The sequence below is a fragment of the Cyprinodon variegatus genome, unplaced genomic scaffold (assembly GCF_000732505.1).
Source record: "Cyprinodon variegatus isolate N-32 unplaced genomic scaffold, C_variegatus-1.0 Scaffold676, whole genome shotgun sequence".
Lineage (NCBI taxonomy): Eukaryota > Metazoa > Chordata > Actinopteri > Cyprinodontiformes > Cyprinodontidae > Cyprinodon > Cyprinodon variegatus.
The window spans coordinates 128,605-156,518 of record NW_015151129.1 but is presented as its reverse complement, the minus strand read 5'-3'; the positions used below and the strand labels follow the sequence as shown (position 1 = coordinate 156,518).

General features: G+C 36.6%; 2 protein-coding genes across 6 annotated transcripts; one reads left to right on the top strand and one right to left on the bottom strand.

Annotated features, from left to right (window-relative positions):
• Positions 1-6,347, bottom strand: sec22c (SEC22 homolog C, vesicle trafficking protein). Of its 2 annotated transcripts, none has more exons than XM_015394184.1 (7): positions 6,091-6,346; positions 5,533-5,744; positions 4,017-4,180; positions 3,709-3,888; positions 3,458-3,579; positions 1,512-1,577; positions 1-1,426 (listed from the first exon to the last, which is right to left on the bottom strand). In XM_015394184.1, exons 2-7 carry the CDS (start codon positions 5,712-5,714, stop codon positions 1,226-1,228), a joined length of 915 nt encoding a protein of 304 aa, XP_015249670.1. In that variant the 5' UTR covers positions 5,715-5,744; positions 6,091-6,346; the 3' UTR covers positions 1-1,225. The 2 variants fall into 2 exon arrangements, with proteins under 2 accessions (XP_015249670.1, XP_015249671.1); XM_015394185.1 differs by having other exon boundaries at positions 1,226-1,426; positions 3,458-3,576; positions 6,091-6,347.
• Positions 6,338-26,288, top strand: nktr (natural killer cell triggering receptor). Of its 4 annotated transcripts, XM_015394180.1 has the most exons (17): positions 6,338-6,468; positions 8,596-8,674; positions 10,097-10,171; positions 10,748-10,855; positions 11,227-11,271; positions 12,877-12,964; positions 13,794-13,823; positions 14,708-14,853; positions 15,020-15,209; positions 15,305-15,472; positions 16,316-16,403; positions 16,571-16,719; positions 16,809-19,487; positions 19,580-19,663; positions 22,213-22,272; positions 25,478-25,579; positions 25,765-26,288. In XM_015394180.1, the coding sequence occupies exons 2-17, from the start codon at positions 8,617-8,619 to the stop codon at positions 25,826-25,828; spliced, it is 4,134 nt and encodes a 1,377-aa protein (XP_015249666.1). In that variant the 5' UTR covers positions 6,338-6,468; positions 8,596-8,616; the 3' UTR covers positions 25,829-26,288. The 4 variants fall into 4 exon arrangements, with proteins under 4 accessions (XP_015249666.1, XP_015249667.1, XP_015249669.1 ...); XM_015394181.1 differs by lacking the exons at positions 6,338-6,468; positions 8,596-8,674; positions 10,097-10,171 and adding an exon at positions 11,470-11,493 and having other exon boundaries at positions 10,783-10,855; positions 25,765-26,287; XM_015394182.1 differs by lacking the exons at positions 6,338-6,468; positions 8,596-8,674; positions 10,097-10,171; positions 10,748-10,855; positions 11,227-11,271 and adding an exon at positions 13,225-13,250 and having other exon boundaries at positions 12,837-12,964; positions 25,765-26,287.
• Positions 26,289-27,914: the final 1,626 nt, after the last annotated feature.

Here is a 27,914-nt window from a genome sequence, read left to right as displayed (position 1 = left end):
GTGCACGCTCTTGCACGTGTTTCATAGGTGTTCCCTCTCGGGAGCAGGTACAGGGTTGTGCATGTGCATTTTTTTTTTTTTAAATGGAGAGGGCGGGTCTTTTAAAAAAGTCGCAAAAATCCTCCAATTAACCTTTAATCTCTTGAAGCCTGAACAAAGCACAGACAGGTTCTTGTAAAAAATAACTTTCCTTATTAATAGCTTCTGACTTTATTTCAGACATCCCAGTTACAGCTAAACCTGCTAACTCTGAGTCATCATCACTCAGGAAACCCATACTGTTACTGTGACTTGTTGACTCAGGGAAGAATAAGCTAAAATCTGATGAATCCCACCTTCTGCAGATTTCTCTCTACTTAAGATGTATCTGCTGTTGCTATAATAGAAAAGCATTCCCAAAGTGACAGAAATATGTGCGTGCAGAGCTTACCGAAAGGCTGATGACCTTTAACCGGAAACAAAGCTTTTCATTTAAAAGCAGCTAAGCACATGCAATGGAAGCGTCAATCAAGGTAAATTACCAAACCGCTTTGCTACACAGCACTACTTGAACCTGCCCACAATATTGATGCAAAAAACTTTGATTTATGCTTTTGTTTTGGCTAAATGGGTACTGGATCACAGAAAGCGAACTAGCAGCACTGGGAGCTATCCTTCAGTTTATCGGTTGTTAATTTAAACAATAGAAAAAAAGCAACTACATCCTAGAAAACCAACATTTTTTCTTCCCAATATATTTCCTTCCTATCTTAAATGTACAATAATTTATAAATAGAAGTGTCCCAAGCATGAGTAAAGCATTTATGCAGAGGTAAAAAAAAAAAGGCCTGGAAAAGCTGAAGCAAAAATGGGCTAAATGATCCAAAGCACCGCCCCCCCCCCCCCCTTAAGACTCCTTGTAGAAAACATTGATGAGAAACAGGGTCTGAAAAAACCTCAATGTTTGTTAAAAACTGATTTTCTTTGTGGTTATTTGGACAGTTAAGTATGCAGACTCTTTGCTAGCCTTTGATTTCTTGTCTTGAAAAAAAAAAAACCAAGTAAAAATGTTTTTCAGGGAACGAGAGAAAGATTTGAGGTAAGATAATGAATATTCATTAATCATCCTCTTCATTTCAGTTCTGTCAAAAACAAGCAAAAACATCTTCCTGATGAAATAGGCCGTTTTCACCACTGTCGATATGAATACTGGGTCGGTGCAGCACATTGGACAGTTCTGATCTCCTCAGACTCCACAGTCATAGGTTCTGTGCTGGAGTCTGCGAGTGAGGATAAGGGAGGTGGAGAGGGAGGCGACGGAAATGTGGAAGAGGAGCTGCCATACGTTCCGCATGCCAAACAGGTACAAGTTGCATAGGATGATTATGCTCAAAAGGAGGAAGGACTTCAGCTTCTTCTGAGACGAGTGGAACAGGTAAAGGTGGCACTGTGGAGTTGGTAATAAGATGTTAAACAGAGCCTATTGTGGCTGTTTGGTATGATAACCCGTTAACATGTGAGCTAATGTTTACCTGAAGGGCACAGCAGATGAATGCGAGGAAAAATGCCACAACGTTCCAAATGCCTTCATAGTCGTCCTTTGGAAAGTAAGATTAGAAACAGTTGAATTAATTTTAGGTTTGGGTGAATGCTTTTCAAAAAAAGAAACAAGTTTATAATAAAGATAAAGAGTCTAAGGGAAAAATACGAAAAGTATTTTATTCTGGCTTGAAGTTTGTATACACTCTTAAGCAGAACATTCTATGTTCTGGATGGACTGCTAGCAAAAGAAGTTTACTAATAAGAATAAAAATAGGGAATTGGGTGATCAAGTTTTCAAATGTATATATTTAGGTATGTACTTTGGATATTTGGTAAAACATAACACTTTCGCAGCCATCTGCCATTTTTCTGCCTGGATGTTTGACCAATCTCCCTTTAGAATATAGAAAGATCCAGCTTTTACACACCATCCAGAAAAGGTAGCCTTGGTTAGGGCCGTTCCAGAGGCCTGATGTTCGTCTTTTCTATTCACTCCTAAACTGACTGTATCTATGTCTTAATCATCTAACTCACTGTGGTTCTGGGGCTGCAAGTCACTATGGACCTACCACAGTGGTTCTTGATAACTTTGGCTTAAACTGATAGAGAACCAACTATTGTTTTAACATATAAATATAATAATAAACGAAGAGTAGCTGCATGTCATATTCTCCCTTAATGTAATATTTTTCCTGTTTTTCCAAACAGAGACACTAAAAAGAAACACTAAAAGAACCAAAATTTATATTTTCTGGTCATTTTAATTTCCATAAGATTGGAAACATATGATTTCTCTTTTTTAAAATTGACCACAAATAAGAATATCCCAAAGAAAACAACTTTTATTCAGCTGAACTGAGTGCAAAAATCACTTTTTGGATTGTAAAGGTTGCAGACTACTTATCTAAATGTTCGTTTCATGTGAAGTTAGAGTCTCTTGCTCTATGCTCTTAGTGAACAACGCCAGCACAAGTGGCAGTGCAACTGTCTCCAGTAGGATGCTGCCACCAACATGTTTAACAGCTGATACAGCTTTGATTCCTTCAAACATACTTTCAGTCACATTTTTTCACATTGATCCTAAACTCACCTTAGTATTTGATACTAGTTTTCCAGCAGCTTTTAAATTATGATGGACTTAGGTCCATAAACCCTCAATAGTTCCACTGGTTTACCTTGGACAAGCTAAGCAGTTTTCTTTCGTTGTTCAGATGAAACTGTTGAAACCTAGACACAGCTGGGTGTTCCAAAAGGAAAATCTGCATAAATGTGCATCAACACTGGTTTTAGGTTAAACAAAATGAATAAAATGAAAGGTCTGGTATAGTACTGTACCACAGGCATCCCAACCTCGGTCCTCAAGGCCCGCTGTCCTGCAGGTTTTAGAGGTTTCCCTGCTTTAGCACAGCTGATTATAATGATTGCAGTAGACCAAAAGCCTGTTAATCAGCTTTCAATTAAAATCAGCTGTGCTGGAGCAAGGAAACCTCTAAAACCTGCAGGACAGCGGGCCTCGAGGGGATGCCTGCTGTACCAGACCTCACATTTGCTAAAAATGTATGTAGTATTCATTTCCTCAAAATCAACCAATTTTTTTTTTAACCAACAAAAGTGGACATAAAGTAAGCTGGAAATATTCTAAGAAAGCAGTTTTTCTTTCATGGACATTTAGCCACATTGTAGTAATGTTATTATATGTATGTTTGGCCCTGGGTGGATAAAAGAGAAATGATGAAAAATTCAAACTTTCACACCCAGTTGTGGTTTTCAGAAAACATGAACGCATTATTTTATCTCATTACTCAGCTTTGTGAGAATAGCAACTCAGCTGCATCATGCCGAGCAAACTAAAAATGACATCCAGGATCCTGATGGCTGAGTTTAATATTCTGCCTTTCACCACTCTGTCATGCTCAGATCCTTGCCCTGGCCGTACCTGGAATGTGTTCTCTACGAGATGCACCCCACGGATCATGTTCAAAGATGCACACATGATGTTAAGGATAAGGGAAAGGATGCCTGGGGCTGACACTGGTTCTAGCCTCTGATTTATACCTGCTGGAGTAAAAACAAATCAGCAATAGAAAATGTTGATCATACAAAACTAAGTCAAATTTAAACCAACATAACATATGTAATACTGAGGATTAGAAGCATAATTACTGAGCTGATCCAGCATAGCCTTACCAGATGCAGCACTTTGTTCGATGTGCCCATTTGCTGTCCCGTTGACCAGCTGAACTTCATTAAGATTAATCACTTCAGGTGGATGGATCCTCAGGTCTTCTTGGACCTCTGCCAGGGTCACTTCTAGTGCAGGACCACCACTCTGGTTGTACTGCTGCTTCAGTTTTTGAATAGTGCTGTCTGTAAAGCATAAGCAACATATTTACATGTGGATTAATAGATTAAAAGGAACATGCACTTCAAACAACATAACCACAGCATTAATTTAGTTGGAAATCTGCAAAAATTGCCGCTTTTTGTTTCCTCACCAAATTCCAAAAAAGGATATGGCCTGGCTGCCAGGGAAATGACTGTGCTGTTGAAGCATGCTGTGAACTCCCAACGCAGATCTTCCAGGAAGCAGAAGGCTTTAGCAATGGGGAGGCTGCTGTGGCACACGCTCATGTAGGAAACGCCCTCTGAGGAGACGAAGCTGAACAGGTGAGAGGAGACAAGGTGTTCCGTAAACAAACAGCCTGGCACAGCATGCCAAGGATGACCTTGTTGAATCTATCAGAAAATGAAGAAATAGCAACCTCATCCCCAATTTTACAGAGACAGAAAAAAAGTCTACACACCCTGTTAAAATGTCTGGCATTCATAATGTAAAAGAAGGAAAACAATGATAAATGTTGAACCACCTTTTGATCCAATTTCACCTTTCAGTTCTCTTTTAGGCAAACCAACTGAGACGTCTCTGTTTAACCTGAAATGAAGTTATTCCTGGTAGATTCTCATTGTTTTTACTCATTTTTAATCTCTGATTCAAAGCCTGCATTTGAAGAATACTTAAAAAGGACTAAAGTGATCTTAACAGAGAAATGTATCAGTCAAAAGGAGGCATCACTTTCAACAAGATATGACTTAAAGGTATAAGGGAGGATGTTCTTTTTCCGGGTGGATCATCAAAATCAGTGGTCCTCCTAATTGTCAATCATTCTGGTGATAAGTTTACATAAGGCCGTCCTACGTGCTCCTCCCCATTTTCATTTGTCTGACATAGTGAAGAAATTGCAAATCTTCTTTTGGAAAGTAAACTTGTATGAGCGATGCAAACAGCAACTTGTGCATGAGGAGAAATGGGCTCGTGCACGCTATTGCACGCGTTTAATAGGCATTCCCTCTCAGGACCGTATACAGGGTTGTGCTTTTTTTTTTTTTATTGGAGAGGGTGGGTCTTATCAAAACAATTGTGAAAAAATCCTCCACTATACCTTTAATTACAAAATAAAATGATAAAAGAAGTTTTAAATGGACTTGCTAATTTGGGAACCGTACAGTACTTATAACCTTTGGGGTCAACTTGAGAGGGGTATGGACAAGAGATGGTTAAAATAACAGGTTGACTAGACAAATATAAGTAAACCAAGATGTGAGAGAGTTTTAGTGTTCCAATTCATTAAAACTTTGACAGAATAGAGAATCTGTATTTTTCTTTTTTTTTTTCTTCTTGTTGAAATGTGTAGGGTATGTGTTATATACAAGGTTTCTTATTTTTAAGTTACAAAAATCTGGCATACATTCAGGTATGTGGAGTTTCTTTTCATAAATTTTAAAAGCTTGATCAAATTACAGGCTATCAGTTGATGTCAAAACTTTACGATTACTGATCTGTGGGAGACTTACTGGTGCACTTATCATTGCAATGATGCAGTTGTAATCATGTTTTAGCAGAACATATCAGAGTTACTCTGAAACAGTATTTTTTTTAATAAAAGCTTATCATAATGTGAGACTCTCATTGGTTCAGGTTTAAAAGTTGTTTCTTTTTTTAAGAATCCTTACTATATATTAAGCTTCTGGCCCCTAAGGGTCCCCCTGTCAGGATAAAGGGCCAGTGACTTGCTGATGGTCCTGAGCTGCTGCTTCCTCTCCTGAAGCTCTTTGTTGTGCTCAAAGTCGGTGGAAGCTGACAGAGGGAGTCCATCCCTGACCCGCACCACAAACGCAAACAGGATCAGAGACATGATAGCCTGGGTCTGTGGAAGATATGCAGCCTGCAGAAAGTAAAAGAAGATTATTATATTATATAATATTATATATTATATTTCAAAACACTTTTTTAAAGTTTGGTGGTCGTTCTGTTAAAGATTAAATAAAGATTATTACACTATATTACAAAATATCAACAAATCTCTGAAAAAAAATGGAATTTGATTGGTAACTAGAACATATTAATGTGACGTATTTAGGGCTTTCTAATGACGTGTTTAACGAAATAATGATAAATTATTAGATTTGATGATTAATTATATTTTTACAGCATATGAAACTCTGATTTATTCTTTAAAAAATGACAACTTATTAATGTGAATTATTTTAAAACTGTAAGTTGCACCTTACCTCATTGTTGTGGACTTCATACTGCACCTTGTCACAATGCTACTGGGAGCTAGCTAACTATAACATCATACAAAGCAAACACATTTGCTCACTAAAAAGCCAAGCTCGGATAAACAAGCTCTGAGGATAATTCCTGATTAATATATACTAACTTCAAGAACCTATTACTTAAGCAATCAGGACAACTGATTGGAATTGTCCAGAGAGCTAATCTGGTTGCTGTTTATGGATAGCCACAACAAATCTTTTACGGCATCTCAGGATGGACAAACCTCATGAAGACGGCACCTATTCTTAAAAAAAAGAAGGAAGTTAGCACAAGCTAACGGTCTACTGTCAGTGACTAGCGCTATTTACCCGGCTAGCTACTGTGCGTAGGTAAGTTACATTAATTACAATTTACTTTAAAACATATATTGACACTTGAAATCACTCCCTCGTCTTCATTTTTAACAATTTAAATAATTACTTCATGCAAATTGCGTTACTGCTTGGGAACACGTTAACGGAGCTAACTTATAGCTAGCTAGCTAAGGGCAGCTAGCGCGACCATTTTAATATCGGCCGTGTTTTCAGGTTTACGAAGTGAACGATCTTTAGACGTTTCTAAATTAACCCAAACATATATATTTGTTTATTATATTCAGGTTATGAACTAGAATAGTAATAAATGAGGTCAATCATTTTCAATAGCAGTTAGTACACTTTAGAACGAGAACTCGTGGAATGTGAAGACAGATTAAGCAGCTGCAGTTGATCTTGAAATGTTTAAATTAGTTGCTTTCTGTATTGGCAGTGACTCTCACAGTTAACAAATCAAATTAGTAACATGATACACATTGTGCGACTGACACATTGTAATTCTGCTTTAGGTGTCCCCAATGTAACCTACTGGAGAACGCGTAATTTTTTATCACTTTCACTTTCATTTGATCTCTTCAATTCAATTCAGTTTATTTATATAGCGACAATTCACAACACATGACATCTCAAGACACTTTACAGTTCACCAGATCATACAGTCAAATTGATATAATGTTTTCTATCTAAGGAAAACCAGCTTATTGCATCACTGGGATGCAATCCCTCACACTGAGCATGGTTGTAGTGACAGTGGAGAGGAAAAACTCCCTTTTAACAACAAGAAACCTCCAGCAGAACCAGGCTCAGTGTCAGATCTGCTAGACCTCTTTGAATATTTACATAGAGGCGCAAATGTGTGGGCACTATTTCTATTTAATAACTTTCAAATTGCTTCGAAATCTTCTGAAAGGGGGCCTCACTTTTTAATATTTTTTTTGTAGTAAAAATAATGTTTAGATTTATGAGATTTCCTGGGTTTCCCTTCAAATGTCTTGGGCACAATTTTCACACTTAGTTTAAAAATGAATACAGAATCTTAATTAATTTAAAACAGTTTTTCTTCTAGGACTGACTACATACCAGTACAAATGTAAAAATGTGTCCAATTAAACCGTGCCACAGTTTTCAAAGATTTCTTTTAAGTTTGGTATTGTTATACTTGGATTCAACTCCAGGCTGTTTGCTCCATGTCCAATGCATAGCCCATGTTATTCACATTTTCATTGTTGTTTAATACTCAACCAATGTTGATTAAGTAACCATGATTAAACATTTTTACAATTTTTTTTCTATCCATTATGCTGTATGCTACAATCTATTTACATTTACTTTGATATTACAAGTTATCAACCCTGATCAATTCAAATTAACTATTTTTCATTGTAATCATATAACCACATTTCCTAATTATACATTATGTATAAGAAAGAAATTATTCAAAGCATATCAAAACAGTTATGAAGTTAAAAAAAACAAAGGAATCTGTTTTATAGCTAACAATTTAAATGCAAAAACAAACGAAACCTCAATGACTCAAAATACCACAAGGATAAGCTGACCATATACTAATAGATCACCAAGTGAAGCATGTATTTTTGCAGTCCTGGTTTGCTCTTTGTCCTTGCTTCCTGAACCTCAAATTGAGTTTGCAGTTAAAGTCTTTTATGGGGGTTGCATTCCCTTTGATACGGACCAACAGGAACAGATACTCATTTAGCAACCAGCAAAATTCTCAAAAAAACTAAACTCAAATCTGTTTAGATATTTAAACTATGCTTGAACTGCATGTTTCTACTTTTGAAGATAACAAATAGGTTACCTAATTTAAAGACTGTAAATCTCAGCTAGATGGTGGCGCATTATATATATATATATATATATATATATATATATATATATATATATATATATATATATATTTATTAATTTTATTTTATTTTATTTTTTTTTTGTCAGGACTATGAATATTCTTTCCCCTCCCACCAATCTCTCCTCATCCGTATATTTCCTCCAATCGTTTAATCTCTTGCCCTCTTGCCCCACCCTCTTCATGTCATTCCTTTTAAACCTTGAGGATTTGGAATGAGGAGTTAACCTGACTTGCTTATTAAAAGGTTTGTTGTACCTTTCCTGCATTTTTAGGTCACCCGCACTTTGATCATTATGGGGGTTAAAGACCGCCCTCAGTGTTACTTTGATGTGGAACTCAACCGGGAGCCAGGTAAGCATATAAAGATAAAACTAATAAACAGCTTTCATTTGAGCCTTCAACAAATAACTCGCAATGTAAAGATTAACTGTGATATTTCCGTAAATGTACAAAATGAAAGTGCAACAATCAGAAGTTCACAAGCCTGAAATACTGGTTTGATGCTGAGTACTGAATGGCTGTTCTAAATACTTGTCCTGCTGTTGTAATTCTTTTTTATTTTATTTTGCAAGGGCAAGCTTTCTTTAAAAAAAGGGTAAAAAAAAAATAAAGAAATAAACAAATAAAACAAAGCATAGTCTGATTTAAAACATTATTGCATATTTGAGCCTGAATAAAAAGTACTATATCCTCCTAAACACACTGCTTTTGTGTAGCTCTGATCCATTGTCTTTAGAGTATGGGCTCTCAAAGACTGAAAGCACTAATATGCATCAAAATGATTACTTTTATTAGTTTAGAAATTTTTTTATATACTTAATTGCCCAATTCATACCATTGGACACACTCTGCCTTTAAAAATTTGACTCAATAATATTTATTTAAAAAATATGATTTCTTTAATTAATCTGTCAGAAAACAGCAGCTTTTCACATGTGCATAAAGAGCTAACTTTGGTGCTTCTTTGTAGAGGTGAATGAACTGTATGCACAGACGGACACGTAGAGACTAGCTAAGTTAAGTTAGCTCTGTGCTAAATTAGTCTTTGCAGTTAATTTTCTTCCATACTAATTTTTCATTGTGTCAAACACTATATCAGTGTTCCTAGTAGAGTTTTCAAAACTATTCATATTTATTACTCAAGTAGAAATATTAACTTAAGCTTTTTACTCAAGTGAAAGTGTAAAAGTACTATTTTTTTAAGTACTTATAGTATAAAAGTAATGCAGGAAAACAATCTTTTGGACAGATGCTTTAAACAATATGCTGGATATTTTACCACCCTATTAAAGGGTGCAGTTACAATTCTGAATGATACCTTCTTTATACTTGACTTTCTTAGTTTTATAACTAATGGTAACAGTGGCACATTTAACTTTGCATCGTCTTGAAGAACTATTGATTTTGGTATGCTCACAAAACTAATGAGTCTATTTTTAAAATGTAAGGAGTAGAAGTAGAGATAAGTCCAAAAAATGTAAGGAATAGAAGTAAAAAGTTGTCTAAAAAATAATTACTCCAAGTAAAGTATAGATAACCAATTGTTTCCACTTAAGTAAGGTAACAAAGTATTAGTACTTTGTTACTTGACACCTCTGGGTGTTAGCGGGTATTGAAAGCTTTCTATAATGCCAGGTAATAATGCAGGAGCCCTGCTGGAGTTCCTACTTGTACCTTCAAATGTTTTTTTTTATGTGTGTGTTCTTATTTTAGATTTTGAAATGCCTTATTAAATGCTGTAATAATTCTCTCTCTTTTCTGTATTTTCCATAGTTGGACGCATCGTCTTTCAGCTTTTCTCTGACGTTTGTCCCAAGACAAGCAAAAACTTTCTTTGCTTGTGCACTGGTGAGTTATCTTCACACAGTGGTTTGATCCACTGCATTCTGTGATTCTAGGCAACATGTAGTGTGATTTGATTTCAAGTCATTTATTGAACTAGATCTAAGCTGTAGCTCTAAATCGTTTTCTGACCAAATCAGTGATTCTAATTTTCTCCACACCTTACAACTTGATTTGAGATTAATTAGTTTGCTCATGAATTTCTGTTTGAGCTTGCCGCAGTAGCTGAGTACTATTGTGACTTTCTCAAAGTCTTTAATATATTCTTTAAGACCAGGACCTTTAACCTCAGAATAATGCAATAACAATCAGATGCTACTATTTAAAGAAGAACTTTCTAACAGACATATCTCTCTTGAATGCAGCCAAATGAAAAGCTAGATGATGCTGGTTTTAAGCCAACATGTTGACTTTTTATAATGTCTAAACACTAAAATCTAGTTCTTTAAAATCCAGTAACTCAGACCTTCTCTTTTTGAGCGTTACATGAGGTTTGCTACACAGACGCACCTTCTAGAATTGCAGGTCCTATTAAGTTTGTATTTCTGTAAGAGTTTTGCTTATATTCATCTCTTATTTCAGGTGAAAAAGGAACCGGGAAAGTCACAGGAAAAAAACTGTGTTACAAAGGCTCCACATTTCACAGGGTTGTGAAAAACTTCATGGTTCAAGGAGGCGACTTCACAGAAGGTAGAAAAAAAAAGTTTTAAGTGACTGCAAATTGTTGGATTTGCATCTGGATTTGAAGCATTTTATAAAGATCCAGGTTAGGTTGACATTTTAGGATTTATTCCAGCAAATAATGGACTCCTAGAAGGGGTATATTATAATCAATTAACCCAGCTTTGTTTTGTAGTTTTGTTGTGGGTGTCATCATGTCAGACATCCAAGAGACATGCTGCTTTCTGTAAATGGCAGCTGTGTCAAAAAGAAGCACTTGACAACAATTACAGATTATTTATATTAGATTTATATTAGGATTTTGTGAAGAGTACAAACACTATTAAGATATTTAGATATAAAAAGAATCTAAGGTGGTTTGATTTTCTTTATGGCTACAGGAAATGGAAGAGGAGGTGAATCCATATATGGTGGCTACTTTGAAGGTACTTTTTGATTTATCTCTTTTTTATCTGTGTCTTAAGTACTGAAAAGTTTTGCATGTTTTTTTCATTAAATAAATAGTAACTTGTGAATTTTCCAATGTGTTAACTTAATCACATCAGCATGGGAAGTAGCCATTCTCGTTACCGAATTCTACAATCCTCCTGCCTAAAACTATCAACATATTCTCTTATTTATAGAGTGGTCTTTTGCAAAATGAGAAGGTAAGAAATGTGCACAGTTCAGTAACACCATCCCAACATAGTCCTCACAACAAGGCTTTCACTATCAAAGGTTACATATGTCCCAATAAACTTCCCATTCAGTCCAAAATCCCTGTTGTCCTCCAAGTGTTTGGCTGTAACCTGGTTTTCTGCTATCTTTAGACAGTTTGACGGATTCCAGTGTATTGTTTTTGTTTTTACTATTATAAAGAGCATAGAGAAGCAGAGTCGAAAGGTATGATGTAAATAGCAAAACCAATTTCATAAAAAGATTTCTGAGAAGATCTGATCATTGATTTACTTCTAAAAAAAATAATACTTTTTATGAAATAAAATAATCTCTGACTTCAAAAGATTTTTCTCCTAATAATTCCCAAAGTTTTTTATTTTATTTTTATTTTATTTTTGCCTCTGACAATCACACACATTCCCAACTTTAACAGTTTGGTTTTGATTTGACAGATTTCACAGTTTAAAATTTAAAGTTAGTGGCCTTATCAACCCAAGTGCCCTAAGAAGAGTAAGTTACCATGGCGACAAACTGTGTCTTTGAAGAAGCGTTTCTTTACAAGATTTACTTTCAAAGAAAGTAAAGATGCTTTCCAGGGTAAACTTTTAAAAGTTTTGGACTGTTTACACAGATGTTATTATTATGTTCCATTTATTCATATCTAGCAGTGTTATCAGAGAAGGGAGACCAGAAGACAGAGCTAAGCTGTGGTTGTAGGATTGTCTTAATTTTGAATGTAAGCCGAAGAAATGTGAAGGAAACCAGAGTTGCAATCGACAGGTCCTTGTTGATCTATGAATTGTATAATTTTCCTCACCAGTCTAACCAATTCTTCCCTCATTATTCTCAAACTATTTGTCTATTGAATGTATTTAAAGAAAACTTCAATTAAACTATAATCTTTAAACTAAGCTAATTGTAGCATTTATTTTTAGAAATAATTATTTTAGAAACAAGAAGTTCTGGAAGTTCTTTAGGTTAAATGTCAAAAACTTAAAGCTCATCTCTTACATCAACAAGAAGTCACTAAATACCTTTTTGTTTAAGTTTTATTTCAGATTTCTTGATTTATATACAATCAACAGTCTTATTAATGATTTACTAGTCTTCCAAAAGATTCAATCTGTTTTTGCTTTACATGCATACATATATATTGTATGTATGTTTCGATTGTATTTTATTGATTCCTATTTCCTGTGAATTATTCTGAACTCACCAAACCACCAGCTTGAAGCTTTAGAAAATAACTTTAAGAAGTTTTTGGCTCCATAGAAACAAAGTAAATTGAAGTATTTATTTTGTCAAATATTTCCATCAGCATTAACCGAGAGACACACTGAAACTTTGGTTCTCGTTCTGTCTGTCTCCGACAGATGAGAATTTCATTCTCAAACATGACAGAGCCTTCCTGCTGTCCATGGCCAACCGTGGGAAGGACACCAATGGCTCACAATTCTTTATGTGAGTAAGAGTTGATGTAAATAAGGCAGAACATTTCACTTAGATCCCAACTGAAGCTGTATCTTAGATTTTACTTACCCTTCCTTTGTTGTGGCCCTGAAGAATAATGTTTGTCCATCAAAGTCCCCCCTCTCTTTCTCTCTCTCTCTCTTTCTCTCTGTAGTTAGATTTCAAAGTGCACAGCAACATTGGATTCATTCTTTTTTTACCTACAAATGTGTTACATTTTTTCTCTTGCCGTTTTTGTGTAAAATTTACAGAAACTCTAGCATCCTGCTCTTCCAAGGTAATGTGTCTCAAAGGCTGTGTTTCTCTCTCCTGACTTTCTTTTTAATGTTGTAGTTTCTATTTGCAAACATGTCTGATAGTACACTGCTTTTTTTTTTAAATGCTTTACAGTTTCACTAATAGCTTAAAGCAATTTGATGTTTTGGGGATTTTTCTTGGACTGCAAAACCTCCTGTAATTCAAAGGCAATAATCATTATGAGTTTTTCCTCCCCAGGTAGCTTTTTGACATTACGGTTAAAGATTTTAATTGATTTTTAAGTTTAATACATTATTTTTTTTTTTTATTGATTGATTAGACCAATAAAATCTTAAATATATTTAGCCGTCAGAATGTTTTTTTTTTAAATTACAAGTCAAATGGCAGATAAATCAAGAGTGGTATTCTACATTACATGCCATTCTGAAGTCGTTTTGTCTTATTCAGTTGCAGCCTCAGGTTATTTAAACGATTTGTCTTCTCAGTTATCAATGTTTTCTTTTTTTTCCATGAACTCTTCACTGTAATTGATCCACCTGTCATCTGGATTAATCATAAACAGCACAACTAGGATGGCACCTCACCTTGATGGGTAAGAAGTTATTCTAAATATACCACGACTACTTAATAGAAAATGTGTCAAAATAATGTCTGAAACTGTTGTTTAAGTGCTGATCTGTTCCCTGGATAAAAATCTGTCACAAACAAAACAAAGTGATCGCATTTTGTTCCAGGAAAAAAAAATTAATACATTTCTTTACTGCCATATCTGCAGACAACAGAGATGATCACTAAAAAAACACCTTCTTGGGAAAAGAAAATTAATAAACATTTAATGACCTTTCTGTGCTACTTTAACATGGTAAATAGAATATAATATAAGTCATTTACTACTTAAAGAAAATTAACTCACACTAACTGAATATCCTGACATGAGGAAAATTTTATTTTTCTTTTGTATCCACTACACTATGACAGTGAAATGCAAACATCACTTTAATAAAGGGCAGGAATAATCAATTCTTTCAAAGGATGCTTGTGAAGATTCTCAGTTATGCAGGTCATAGTCATTCCAAAAAAAGTTGAAAAACAATCCAGTGGACTTGCATTGAACCAAAAACAGATCCACCCCTTTGTAATGGGAGTTCAATTTGCATGTTTTCTAAGCCATAACTTTTGTTTGTGCCATTCTATAAGCCTGGAACTCAACGCTACTCCAGACATTTTGAATTTAAAAAGCTTTCTTGATGGGAAGCGAAACGTCTTCAAACTTGGAAAACAAATTCCAGTGGTTTGTTTTGTATCCAATCAAGAAAGGGATTATTTGTCCAAGATTCATTTATTTTAAATGAAATGGGTGAGATGAAAATATGCAGCATCCATCAGGGCTGAAATGACTCGGCCTCAAATGCTAACCTACCCCTGAACTTCTTAAATCCAGAAAGTCTGTGATAGTAAGTCCTGTTTTCCATCCAGCGTCCACGTTGTCTTCGGTCTCGTCATCTCTGGGTTTGAAGTGATCAAGAAGATTGAGAAACTGAAGACGGATTCAGCTAGCAGACCCTATGCTGATGTGAGAGTGGTGGACTGTGGACAGCTGATCACTAAATCTGCCAATGATGGTCCGTTATCTGCATGTTTTTTTTTTCTTCTTAAAAATCCATGTAGTGCTTATAGAAATTACCAGATATAAATATAGTTTTTCTCATTCAATACTTCTGTTAAGTATGAAGTGTGTATCCTGATGTGTGTCATATATTTAACCTATTAAATATGTACAATTTCCAGTGCTTGAGGGCAAGCGGAAAAGGACTTCATCTCTTAATTCTAATGAGTTGTCCGATTTTTCCTCGTCTGAAAGCGAATCAGAAGAAAAGCTCAAATATCAAAAGCGTCTTGCAAAACATAAACAGTCAAAAAAGAAAAGGAAGGAAGGAAAAAAAGTCAAGAAGACAGATAAAGTAACTCCCAAGCAAAGGTACTTAAAAAAAAATGAGTCCATGATCAAGATTAATTGAATGATATGAATACTGCCATGAAAATACATGATTGGATGTATTACTGCTCATTAAGGTCTGCAGAAAAAGAGACGGTAGGAGGTGAAAGTAAGCCCGATGAAGAGAAGGAGCAGGCTGGAAAGAGGGAGAAGCCCGTTGTTCGACCAGAGGAAATCCCACCTGTGCCAGAGAATCGTTTCCTGCTGCGACGCGACATGCCAACACAGGAGGAGAAAACAGAAGTGTTAGTTATCCATCATATTAAAGCATACACAAATAACACCCTACAACAGCATTCAGTCCTCTTGAACTTTCTCATATATGAGTAGAGAATTGTTTTGGGCTACAACTCTACCAGCTTGTAGCCGTTTATTGGAAGGAGAGCATCTCTGAATATGTATAGTACAGTTGTGCTACAGATTCTCAGTTTGATGCAGGTAAGGATTTGATTAGGTTATTCTCAAACATGGATATATTTTGATTTCTGTTCTGTTGCGGCTTAGGTTGAATAGTTAGTGTTGGCGCCACACAGGGTGAAGGATCTATGCTCCAACTCAGGCCTTTTCTTTAGAAACTGCTCTGTAGCTCCATCTGTAGTCCCATCATCAGCTTCCTAGTCTGTGCTAGGACAATGCTTCCCCACGGGCTGTTAGGATACTTTTATCCTGTAGGCCACAGCATGATGCTGCCAATAACGTGCTCCACCTTTGTTGGGTTTATGTAGGTTTAGGATCAGGTGCGATGTTTGTTTTATGTCACAAATATCTTCTTTTTTTTTTTGGGTTAGTCAAAAGATTTTACTTTGATCTTATCTGATTAAACCACATTCTACAAATAAGTCTTCTCATAGGATTTATACCACATTGACTGCTTCTCTGATGGATGCTCTCCTTGCCAAGCCTCTCAGCCTTGTATTATTGCAGTTGTGCGATACAAAATGTTCAATTTTTGAATATTGGATATCTAACAATACTCCATAAGATTTTTCAGAATGTTGTCTTGCATGTAATCATAGGGTATGAATGGTCTTGTAATGCAATGTATGCACTACTTGTAAAATGGGTTAAAATGTGATTGTATCTTTCAGTCTTGAAAAACAAGAAACTGGTCCCCCAGCTGAACAGAAACCCGCTGTTACTAAGTCTGGGCGGAAGATCAGAGGCAGAGGAACAATTGTACGCTTCTCTTTTAATTTCATAGACTATATTCGATGTAAATAAAATACATTTTAATCACCATCATCTTTGCTTTGATCAGAAAAGGAATAAAAAGAAACTAAGTGTTTGACCAGAAATAGTGTTAAATTATATATATATTTTTTTGCCTTTTCTTTTGTTTTTAGAGATATCACACCCCAACCAGATCCAAATCACGCTCTACATCTGTTGAAGAACGTGGTGGCAGTGAAACTCCACCGCATTGGAAAGTGGAAACAAAGAGAACCAAAGTTTTTCCTCCCACAAGTCCGGAAAGGTGGAGCAAAGGAGACAAGTAGGACTCATATTCTACTACCAACTTGTCTCTGTGTTTTGTTTGTGTTTTTTCCTTTATTTTCCTTCATGCTTCTTTTGATTTAACAGACTAAAAGACCGAACCTCAAGCAAGTGGGATAATAGAAGCGTTTCCCCTCGGTCCCAGTCTGGAGGGCATTCTTCAGGCCAGAGCTCTGAGAGGTCAAGCCAGCAGCAGCTGCCAAAGAGGCAGAAGAAAAAAGCCAAACACAAGAAGAAAGCCAAAAAGCGCAAACATGGAAACAAGAAGAAAAGCTCCAAGAGCAAATCACGAGAACACTATGACTCAGAGGGTGAAAAGTCAGCGTCTTCTCCTAGGAGGTCTAGATCTCGCACACCAAGCCGGTCTCCTTCAAGTGAGCATCACTCCTCCAGCAGAAGAAGACGGAGATCCTCAAAGTCTTTCTCCAAATCCTTCTCAAGGTCCTACACATCCAGTCGATCCAGATCCCGTGGAAAATCCAGATCTTATTCAGGGTCCAGAAGCTATTCTAGATCGAGAAGTCAATCTCTGTCTAGATCCAGGTCTCTATCTTATTCCCAGTCAAGATCACGATCAAGGCACAGATCAAGATCTCTGTCATTTTCTCGGTCCAGGTCAAGATCAAGGTCTAGATACACATCCAGATCTAGATCTTTGTCGTCTAGGAAGAGGAGTTTTTCCAGATCTCCAAGGAGGAGGAAGACAATGAAACCTAAAATGGATGTCATAATGCCAGTACCTGGGAAGGTCCAGGATAAGAAGTCTACACCCGTTTCCATTTTACCAGGAGTCGCAGTAAATGATAGTGTTCCTGTGATCCCGCTGAGCGACAGTCCTCCTCCATCCCGCTGGAAACCAGACCAAAAGCCCTGGAAGCCCTCCTACTTTCATATTCAAGAAATCAAAGCTAAGGTTAAGGCTACGCCCACGGATACCTCTAGCACTGCTCCAGCAGTGAACATCTCAGAAAAAACCCAGACTTCAGTAACACCAAAGTCCTTACAGGAAGAAGTTCAAGACAAGATGACACGCCAAACTGCACACAGCTCACGCAGCAGGTCCTCCAGGAGCAAGTCCTTCAGTCGCTCCAGGAGCCGAAGTTCTAGCAGGTCGAGATCAGCCGAGCAGTACAGGAGCAGATCTTCATCCCACAAAAGATCGAACTCTGAAAAGGAACAAAAAGGAAGCAGCAACAGAGGGACTTCGTTAGACAAAGAATGGAAGGAGTACTACTCTTCTCTCAACAGAATAAAAAACCTAGATACGTTTATTTCAATTAATAAGGGTCGAGACGGACTCTCAGGTTCGGAAAAAGGAATAGGCAGTGAGCGGAGTCCTGATATGACTGGGTTTTTAGAGAACAAAAGAGATGGGGGCAACTCAGAGGAGACGGACACAAAACGTTACCTTCCACCACGTGCGGAGAGTCGCTCTGAGTGGGACAGTGACAGTGACAAGGAGGGCCAATACAAAGCAGCAGAGAAGCACACTGTTGAGTCCAGCACAGTGCTGTCAACTGGGTGGAATTCAGATGGAGATACGGAGAATATAACCAACAAAAGAGTTTTTGGTTCTGAAAAAGAAGAAGGAGAAGCCAGTTCTGAATCAGACTATGAGGCTTTAAGAAGTACATCAAAAGCAGTGACTGAGCTAGGGTATAAAGTTGCTGCTGCCATTGCAGCCAATTCTTCATCCTGTCCCTCAGATGAGAGTGCTTCAAAGGCTGCAGAGCCAGAGCGTAAGAAGAGCAAGAAGAAAGCAAAACGGAAGCATAAACATAAGAGAAAAGGAGAGAGTAAGAGCAGTTCTCATCATGGCAAAGACAAAACAAAAAAATCCAAACGAAAACACCAGAAGCTGAGAGAGACCTTCCACTGGCAGCCACCTTTAGAGTTCGACGAGGAGGAAGAGGATGATGAAGCTAAAAGAGAGAGACGCAGTCCTGGCAGAGAGGTTCCAGATAATTTTGGTGAGGATGGTAACAAACAGGACCAACATTCAACTGATTTGAAAAGAAAGCATGTAAAAGAAGAAGAGAAGCAAATGAGATCCAGAGAAAGAATTGAAAACCCAAATGATTCTGAACAAACATCAAACCAGAACAGTATCAAAGACCAAGATTCCTTAGATGATATGGAGATCTGTACTCCAGAGCACAATGTTGAGATCCTTGAACCTCCTGTCATGTCAGATACGTCCAACACTGCCACCAAATTAATACTCGATTCCAACTCAAAGTCATCAGAAATGGCTAGCACTGATATTGCATTTACTCGGAAAGCCCAGCATGATGTCACTTCTTCAGCAACAACTGCTGAACTACAGGAAGAAGAACCTAATGGAAAAGCCGGAATAAATTTCAAATGGAAGCCATTAAAAAGAATGGCCGCTGTGCCAGAGGTGAACGTCCAGGCTGTCGCAGTTAAAAGCAAACCAGCCAACGAGAGCGTGCAGCGTCTCACCATGCAGGGAGTAAAAATGGAGATAAAGAGTAAAAACCGAGTCCGGCCAGGTTCCCTGTTCGATGAGGTTCGTAAGACGGTGCGGCTCAACCAGAGGCCGAGAAACCAGGAGAGTTCGAGTGAAGAAAGTTCCCCATCTATGGGGAAGGCCAGAGGCATGTCACGCACACGCTCGCCAAAAAAGTCCAGATCATTGTCAAGACATTCTCGCTCTGGTTCCAGTCACCGGTCCCGCTCCAGAGGCTGGTCCCGCTCCTACAGCAGATCCAGAAGTAGATCTCGCAGCTACACCTACTCCTCCAGGTAAGAGATAAATATCTCACAGTGTGTTAAAGCTACCAAACCACAGCCTCGTGTGCCTTTTGTTAAAGAAACTTCAATCGCTGTTCTTAAAGGAGCCGCAGTCGGAGTCGGAGAACCCGTAGACGAGGACGATCCCGCTCCCGCAGCAGTACATACCGGAGCTACAGCAGACACAGGTAGAGCATCTTCTGGTTCTTTACGTTAGATGAATTTAGATTTTATTTTGAAGGTCTAAAAGGACCACAATTCACTGAATGAATAAATAATTTCCTAAATGTGTCCTTAAGTTGTATGTATTTAACTAAATTAGTTTATTGTATAAAGCAGATTTTCTTTGATTACCTCGATAAAAATGAAACAGTTGAACAGAACTGTATATGAAAATGTTTTAAGAAGATTTTACTATTTACTCAACATTTATTATATTGCACATGTCAACACATAATGAGTCATGTTTTCGTTCAGCCTTAGCCCTTAAAGGCAGTTAGTGAGGCAAGTACTGTTACAGTTAATGTTTGTTTTGAAGATTTGATTCAATGTGCAGGCCAAAGGTACCTGTACCATTTGAGGTGGTATCTTCAATATGTCATAGTCCTAAAATGATTCAGTTGCAGATAATTTTGTACCAGGATTTTTGTAAATTCTTACAAATTTTCTAAAGAGAAATTTAATTAAATCTCTCTAAATGTAGTCCCTTAAAAGGTCTTGAATATACCCAGATTCTCATTGCTGTTTTTAATTTTCTTCAGTTATGAAGGTAATCATTTTGAAATTTTGTTTCTCCTTTTTTTTGTTGTTGAACATGTTCAACATTCATTTGTTTGATATATTTTACTTCTGGCTGAGAAGTTTGGTTGTTAAATTGGACAAAACTTGAAGGTGAATGCTTTAGATTTAAGTCCTCCTGGCCTGTAAGTGGCGTACTTGCACTGGGCCACTCTCGTTCTGTACTGTTTGCTGCTACTGTTTCTATGCAGAAAGAGCCGGGTCGGGAATCGAACCCGGATCTTCTTGCTGTAGGGTGGCAGTGCTACCCACTACGGCACTGAGCAGCCCCATAGGGCTATACTTCTATATGTTGGAACTGTCAAAATTCATTAAACTTGTTTTTTGAGTCAAATTAATTCATTTATCTTTGCACCACTCTAGACATTCTGTGGATGTGTTATTTTTGAGAAATTAATCATTTTAATGAAAAAGTTGTGGCTATGCCCTTTCAAGCTCCCATGATGCATGGTAGCCTTAGAATGGAATTCATCACTGGACTTTCAGCTTTACATGAAAACCTGTCAAGAGGCTCATGTTCTTCAAACTGGCTTTACTGCATATTTATGCAATTAAAATGTTCATGTTTCGTTATTCTCAGCCATCATCACATTTGTCATGAGACTTCCCAGTTTTAGTTGGGAAAGAAGTCAAACACAAGTTCTCAGGAAAGTTAATTGAACTGTTTTTGTCATTAATGCCAGATTGTTCTCAAAAGGTTTTGTAAAGGTCATTAAAGTCTTAAAGAGTAAAGATTGAGTCAAAGCTAATCAGTTTTTAATTAAAGTTTGAATTTAAGAACATAGAATGACAGAAGCCCTGCTACTCGCCTTAGGAAAGGCTAGTATATTTATATAGTACATTTCAGTGGCACAGGGGCAACACAATTACCTCAATAGAATAAAAATGACATTGAATTAAGATAATTATATTTCTTCTTTGCATTTACCCAGAGGTTAAATAGGGTCATATTCATCTGGTGATATGTTAATGTGAAGTTGTGTTGTCTGCATGGTTATGGTAACCTATGTTGTTGGGTTTTATAATCCGAGTAAGGGGGAGCATGTAGATAATGAATTGAAGGGACCCTATGATGGGCCCTTGAGGAATTTTTGTCGTCCCTGATGTAAAGCTACCTACTGACACAAATGCACAAATCCCTGTTCTTCTAGTAGGATCTAAATCATTCAATTGCAGTACTAGAAAGGCTGACCTAGTTTTCCAGACACTAATACAATGGAGTTGAATGCTGTACTATAATGTCCAGTTAAAGCAGCACTGTGGTTTTTCCTGCAGTTTGCATTTATACAGTTATTAAACACCATAACAAGGGTCGTCCCTGTACTGTGAGTGAGGATGGAGGCCTGGCTGGAAGATGCAGAAGTTGCTCATCGTTAGAAAGGTGTTTCGTTTTTCGAAAACTGCTTTTCCAAATAATCTTTCTGATGAAGGGAAGGTTTTAGATTTTCTTGTAGTTCTGCAGTAGCAGCTTTTCCAAGCTGCACTTTCTCAGCAGTTGATCATTTCTTTTTTAGGACCTTGGGAAAACGCCTGACAAAAGGAATATGTTTATTGTTTGAATTATACCAGCTGTATCGACAGGCAGAGCTTTCCTTACAAAGGCTGTGGGTAAAATATTTAGGCAGGAGGAAGAAGAGCGCAGTTGGTGAACTGTATCTTTTACATTTTTATAGCTTATTTAGTCAAGATCAGTTCTAGTGGGAGACGACTTTGGTATTGGACTTGATAGGGATGTAATCATTTTTACATTTTCAATGCATTTCACATTTCAAAACATTGAATTTTGACATATTTGTGTAATTACCAATATTTTTTTTTTGTTAAATATGTTTAACTTAATGTTTATTGTTAATCTCCCCATGTCATCAAATAAATCTTTATCCCGAGTTGTGTTTTATCATTTCTAAAATCGTATGTTTTGCCTTTGTCTTCCCAACAGTCGGTCGTACAGTAGAAGTCCCTCCAGAAGCCGCTCTTACCATTGCCACAGGAGGTCCAGGTTTGTGAGCCGCCTCAGTCAGATTCAGATAACCCACTGGTACCTTAAATCAGTCAGATTCCCAAAATATGATTGAAAGGAATCCCAACAATCCAAAAACACTGGTTTAAAAAAATATATATATCTTGGATCTCTTAAAAACATGACTGCCTACAGGAAACACAGAAGAGGAGTGTGGAGAATGTGGGTTAATTACAACCAATATCTATAAAATAGGGCTGGGCGATATGAACTGATTGCCTCCATTGTGCATATTTACATTAAACACAGCAGTATGCTTGGAAATAACACCAGTTAAACTTTTACCAGTATAGACATACATCCTTAAAATTCTAGATCCTCCACAAGTTCATTTTATGGACACTATTAGCACCAAAGCACACTTGCTAAATATATAGCAGCATATTAAATCAAAATAAAAATATAAAACGAATTGACTTCCTTCCTTTGAAGCGATCCTGAAATAAATCCAAGCCTAGATTGTTCATATTCCATTTGTCTGTAACGTTCTACAAAAAAATGCAATCCAGCATATTCATAATAAAAACATTCCATGATGAGAAAATTGCCGCATAAAGTCAGTTTTTTACCATCAGAAAAGTGCTCTCCTTATAGCAAATGCTAAGCATCTTTCTAATTACCCTAGATTCCACAAACATTTCCCGTTGATTGTTTGGTATGTTTGTGTCCCTCACCTTAAAGCCGTAGGTGCGATGTCTGTCGCTGCGAACCCAAACCAGTTCCAAACAACAGATGATTTGTTTCCTTTTTTCAACACTAACTTTCCACTCTCACCGGTAGCCATGATGTTGCTTGCCGAACTGTACCATGGGAGTAATACTCCAGGGGCCGGATTTATCAAGATCCAATTTTGCGTGCAGTAATTTGCTCTCGCAAACTGGAATTTTGCCCGAGGGGCTGAACCATGGTTTGCAGGTGATTTAACAAGAGCGATTGCGTAACTGGTGGCAGGTGCAAAATTGTTGGAGACGCCCTATTTAAATGATGGTTTTGCGCGTTTTGTGGTTTGCGGCAAAGTAGTTTGTAGTTTTTGCAAACTAGTGCATTAAGAAATTTTAATCTTACAGTGACACCCCCACCCAATCCCAAGGAAAAAAAAAAAAAAAACCTTTTTTCTTTCCTTGCGTTAAAAAAAAAAAAAAAAACAGGTGTTTTGTATTGGCCTGTAGAAAAATGCACATACCAAATGGCTCACAAGAAGTGACTGTGGATGAGATTACTGCGCACTTCTGAAAAACGAGATTGGGAGATCCCAGATGCAAAAAAGTGCAATGTTGCAAGGAGTTTTGTGATATCTGGTATTGCGTGGGTCCTCCTTGTGGCTGGCTCCAAATCCATTCGGAGTTCCCCCAACAGCTCCAAAATGGCAATGCTGGATAAACGAAATGTTTTGATGATCGTTTCCTCGTTCATTCCAAAAATATTCACACGGAGTGAAAAAATGCGTTCTCTGCGTCTCCTTGCTTCATTTCGATGTCTCCTTCTTGCGACAATAACCGCTGCCATGTGTGCGCAATTACGCATACAGACCATTTGCACCTTCTTTTGAAACGTGTTAAATATAGAGTCAGATACCGTTAGCAAAATTGCTTTCAGGTTTAATAAATCACTTTGCGAGTGCTAAATTAATATATTTACATGTTCTCCTCCCACAAGATGCACTTTTGCGTGTAAATGCCCCATATTGCATATTCATTGCAGAAAAAGTACTAAATGGATAACAGGCGCTATTTAGCACGTTTTAAAGACCAAATCCTTTTAGCACGCTGTTGATAGATTAGTTTGTACATTTTTTAGCGTGCGCAGTGAAATGGCTCACGTTTTTATACACGCAAACCGTTGATAGATCCGGCCCCAGCTGCGGAAGCTCCAGGGAGCCAAAATTGTGGTGTTATACAAAGAAATCCTTTTTTTTTTTTTTTTCTTTTTTCTTTTACTCAGGACTACTGTTCATAAATATGTGGGGAATTTCAATACAATGCAGCCATATGGACTAGATCATTGGGAATATAGTTGTAAAAATGAGATAAATAAGTAAACCAATAGTGACTCAGAACCTGTCCACACTAACAGGCAGAGATTTAACTGCTTTGCTTGACACGTAAGCAGATTTTTACTGGGATATTAGAAAGCACCTTCCGATATGTGTTTTGTTTTTCCGGGCCAACTTGAAAACTTTTGCGTGGTAATCTGTTTAAAAAAACTTCAGTCATTAATTTCTGCAGTTAAAGCTTTACCAGTTTAGATTTTATGGTTCTTTAACTTTAAGCACAAAGTGATCCAATTAAAGATCCTGTAAATCATAAATTGGTCTTCCTTTGATTTTTATAACTTTATCTAAACTTTCAACAAACTACTTGATTATAGTTTGTTTGTTTTTTTAAGTTAATCTCAGATTTTTGCTCCTTTTCCTTTTAAAGCTCTGTTTGTAGGAGATATTTTCTAAGTCACTGATTGTCAAAAGGTAAATACTAAGTACCACCCACGTATTCTCTCTGTTTTTTTTAAGTACACCAATGAAGGGAAGAAGCTGGACCAATTTGGGATGGCTTATTTCACAGATGAATCACTATTAACTGTATTTTATTTTGATTTTGAAATTTCATAAGAAACAGAAAAATGTCAATGAATATCCAGTCAAATATAAATTCCTAATGTTTTTTCAACAACTCTAAATCCACGCTGCCTGTTTTGTTTTTGAAGTTTTCACTTGAGTTGAACAGTAAAATCTCCGTCATTGAACATGTTCCTGACAGCATAGTTTTGGCGGCTTGTATTGAACAAAATCACAGTAAAGCTGAAACGCTTAATAGGATTAATCATTATTAATATTTGAAAAGGAATCATTTAATTCTTTTTAACAATTATTAATTTAAAATGTGCATTAAGGTTTTATTTCCTTTAATCTAAACTTAGAACTTTATTTACTAAAAATATGTTTTTAGATTAGTATTAAAATAAAAAAATAAAATCAATAGATTAATTAATTAGTAAAATAATCAGTAATTGTAGCTATAAAAGTCAAAGTAATTAACCTTGTTTTACCCTGTTAAAGGGTAATAAAGTCTAATCAGAATACCATTAAAATATAACCCAGGTAGGACCATGGGTGCTTATTAAACGGTTTAAAATCTGTTTCTTAAGACGTTCTTAAGCCTTTATCTGGCATTTTGTTTCAATGTAGGTCCGACTCGTATGACAGCTATTCCAGTCGGAGTCGAAGCGTGAGCAGGAGACGAGGGCACAGACGTAGTGAGAGCTACAGGAGCTCTGAGCGCCGATCACGGTAAGACTGAACACTTTCATATCAGTTTTATCCTGCCTGCCCTCTAAGATGCTATCAGATAGATCCTAAAGTCATCCATTTATTAGTAGTATGTTCTCAGTTTAAATGAAGGCATCTGCATCCTCATGATCTGGTCTTCTGACAGCTAAAAGCTGATATATTTTATTGTAACCCGTCTGATCCAGGTCGTCACGCTCGTCCAGCCGTAGTTTTTCCAGAAGCAGGAGCCGCAGCAGTCGCTACAGTTGAGTCCAGCCTCACCTCTACTGAGGAGGAGATGCTCGCAGGTCTGCAGCCGAAGCTCCAACAGGAAGTGTTCTTGTTTTATACTGTGCTAAGTTTCATAATGGAAGATGTAGGGATGGTCAATACAAGCATGAATGTGAAATGGTCTTTCTTTAAAAGGCCGACAGCAGCTGTTTGAATGTCTGCAGCCAAGCTGCGGAAACTTTAGGGGGTGGAAATAATTTACATAATTGTATTTTTATGCATTATTCTTTAACATTTTCTTCATATATGCCAAATGATGCAATTATAGAATTGCTTAACATCACATTTTAATGTGTTTTTGAGAAGGAAAAGGTTAAAGTTTACTTTGTTATAAATTGTCTCTTAATGAACAGATGAATGTAGAAGCTTTACTCAAAATATATAATCTCTGTTTTTATAATAAGTTGGTAAAAAAAATGTTTACTTTGATTAAATACGTCAACAGTTTGGGCTTCTATGTTTCATTTTTGGATTCAACAAACTGTGTTGGCTGTGGTTTTAATTATACTTTGGATGTTCGAGACCGTGACCTTAAACATTTTATTGATTTTCCCCTTGCTCCCCTTATATAAGATTTTTTAGTTACCGTAGATTAATACAAACCTATATCTACTACGATGTCAAATTAGATGAGACACGTTTATTTTGGTATTTTCTCTGCTTCAGGAAGGCTTGAGTGAGGCAAATACCACACAGTAACTTGCAATGCCCCAGTTTGGCCTACAGAGGGCAGGTTTGCAGGCAGGGCTTTGTGTTTGTGAGAACCATATTCACTTATTGTGTGTTCAGTAGAAATTGTTTATTCTTTATTCCAAAGAAAAAGAGAGATCAGCTTTTATAGATATTTTTACCATGTACCATAAAGTACCATGTCTGCTTCTTTGGGGGCTAAAATGATTTCAAACTAAAATGCATTATGTTGAACGACAAACGTGTTAATGTTTATAAAATTATTTATAAAAGAAAGAATATAATAAGTAGAAATTTAATTCAAATTTACAAGATTAAATTAGAAAATGATCAAAAACATTTTCTAAACTATGAGATGAAAATGAATAACTTGATAGAATCAATTATAAGAAAAACACCGGTTGGCAATTTTTTATTGATGAATTATATTTTTGCTACTTCTTTATTTTTTTGCTATTTTTATGGAAAAGTGAAATCCTGTCAGGTTTTATTTAAAATCTTAGAGCTCAGGACAATCTATCCAACATCTAAAAGGAGCTTGGAGGTCCCGTCTGCCTTTTTCTGGCTTCAACAGAGAACGAGGCTGCCTGATGATCATTTGTCAGATTTATTTCCAACCTCCTGTGGCTACATTGAAAAAGATTAAAATAACACTGCTATACTAAAGGGCTTTATTCTCACTTTTAAACCAGAGAAAAAAGTGTAAGTGTAAACAAAAAAGATATTTTTTTTTTTTTGCTTTTTTAAGATAAAACATTTAGAATATGGTTCGATTTAGAATAGTGTTGAGCACCTTTGTGATTATGAAGAGATTACTTTTAATTACACACACACACACATATATATATATATATATACACACACACACACATTATACATATATATTTATTATATATATATAAGTGTTTTGCAGACCTTAAGATGGGGTTTTGTTTTATACAATAATAAAGCTGATAACTTGACATTGTGTTAAATCCTTTTTGCAATACAAAATTATTAGAAAGAATCATGCCCTTTGGTTGTAAGACCATAAAACTTCTGGATTAAAAATGTTTTTCTTCCACTTAACTTTCCATTATACGGAGCCCCTCTGATGACATGGTCAAAAAAAATTTTTAATTGTGGCCACGCAATAAGTTTAATGTGTGCACAAAATACTTATTAATAATATTAATATCATTCCTGGACATCTGGGTAAGCAAATCGAGTGCGCCTTCTCTAAGGTCTAAGGCGCGCTCGATTTGCTTTACCCAGTCGGTCTCCGCCAGTCACGTGACATTTGTTGCTAAGACGCCATTTTAGGTGGAAAAGGTGTAGTGTAAACAACCGCAGCATAGCTAAACGAAGGACTAAAGGCCCGTTTACATAGCAGCCT

Excerpts from the sequence above, each read along its gene's own strand:
- sec22c (XM_015394184.1), bottom strand. The coding sequence starts at position 5,714 with ATGTCTCTGATCCTGTTTGCGTTTGTGGTGCGGGTCAGGGATGGACTC. Across the intron at positions 4,181-5,532 it reads GGCCAGAAGCTTAATATATA|CTTCGTCTCCTCAGAGGGCG; the intron begins GTAAGGATTCTT and ends TCACCTGTTCAG. Across the intron at positions 1,427-1,511 it reads TCATCTGCTGTGCCCTTCAG|TGCCACCTTTACCTGTTCCA; the intron begins GTAAACATTAGC and ends CCAACTCCACAG.
- nktr (XM_015394180.1), top strand. The coding sequence starts at position 8,617 with ATGGGGGTTAAAGACCGCCCTCAGTGTTACTTTGATGTGGAACTCAAC. Across the intron at positions 11,272-12,876 it reads ATATGGTGGCTACTTTGAAG|ATGAGAATTTCATTCTCAAA; the intron begins GTACTTTTTGAT and ends TGTCTCCGACAG. Across the intron at positions 12,965-13,793 it reads AATGGCTCACAATTCTTTAT|CACAACTAGGATGGCACCTC; the intron begins GTGAGTAAGAGT and ends AATCATAAACAG.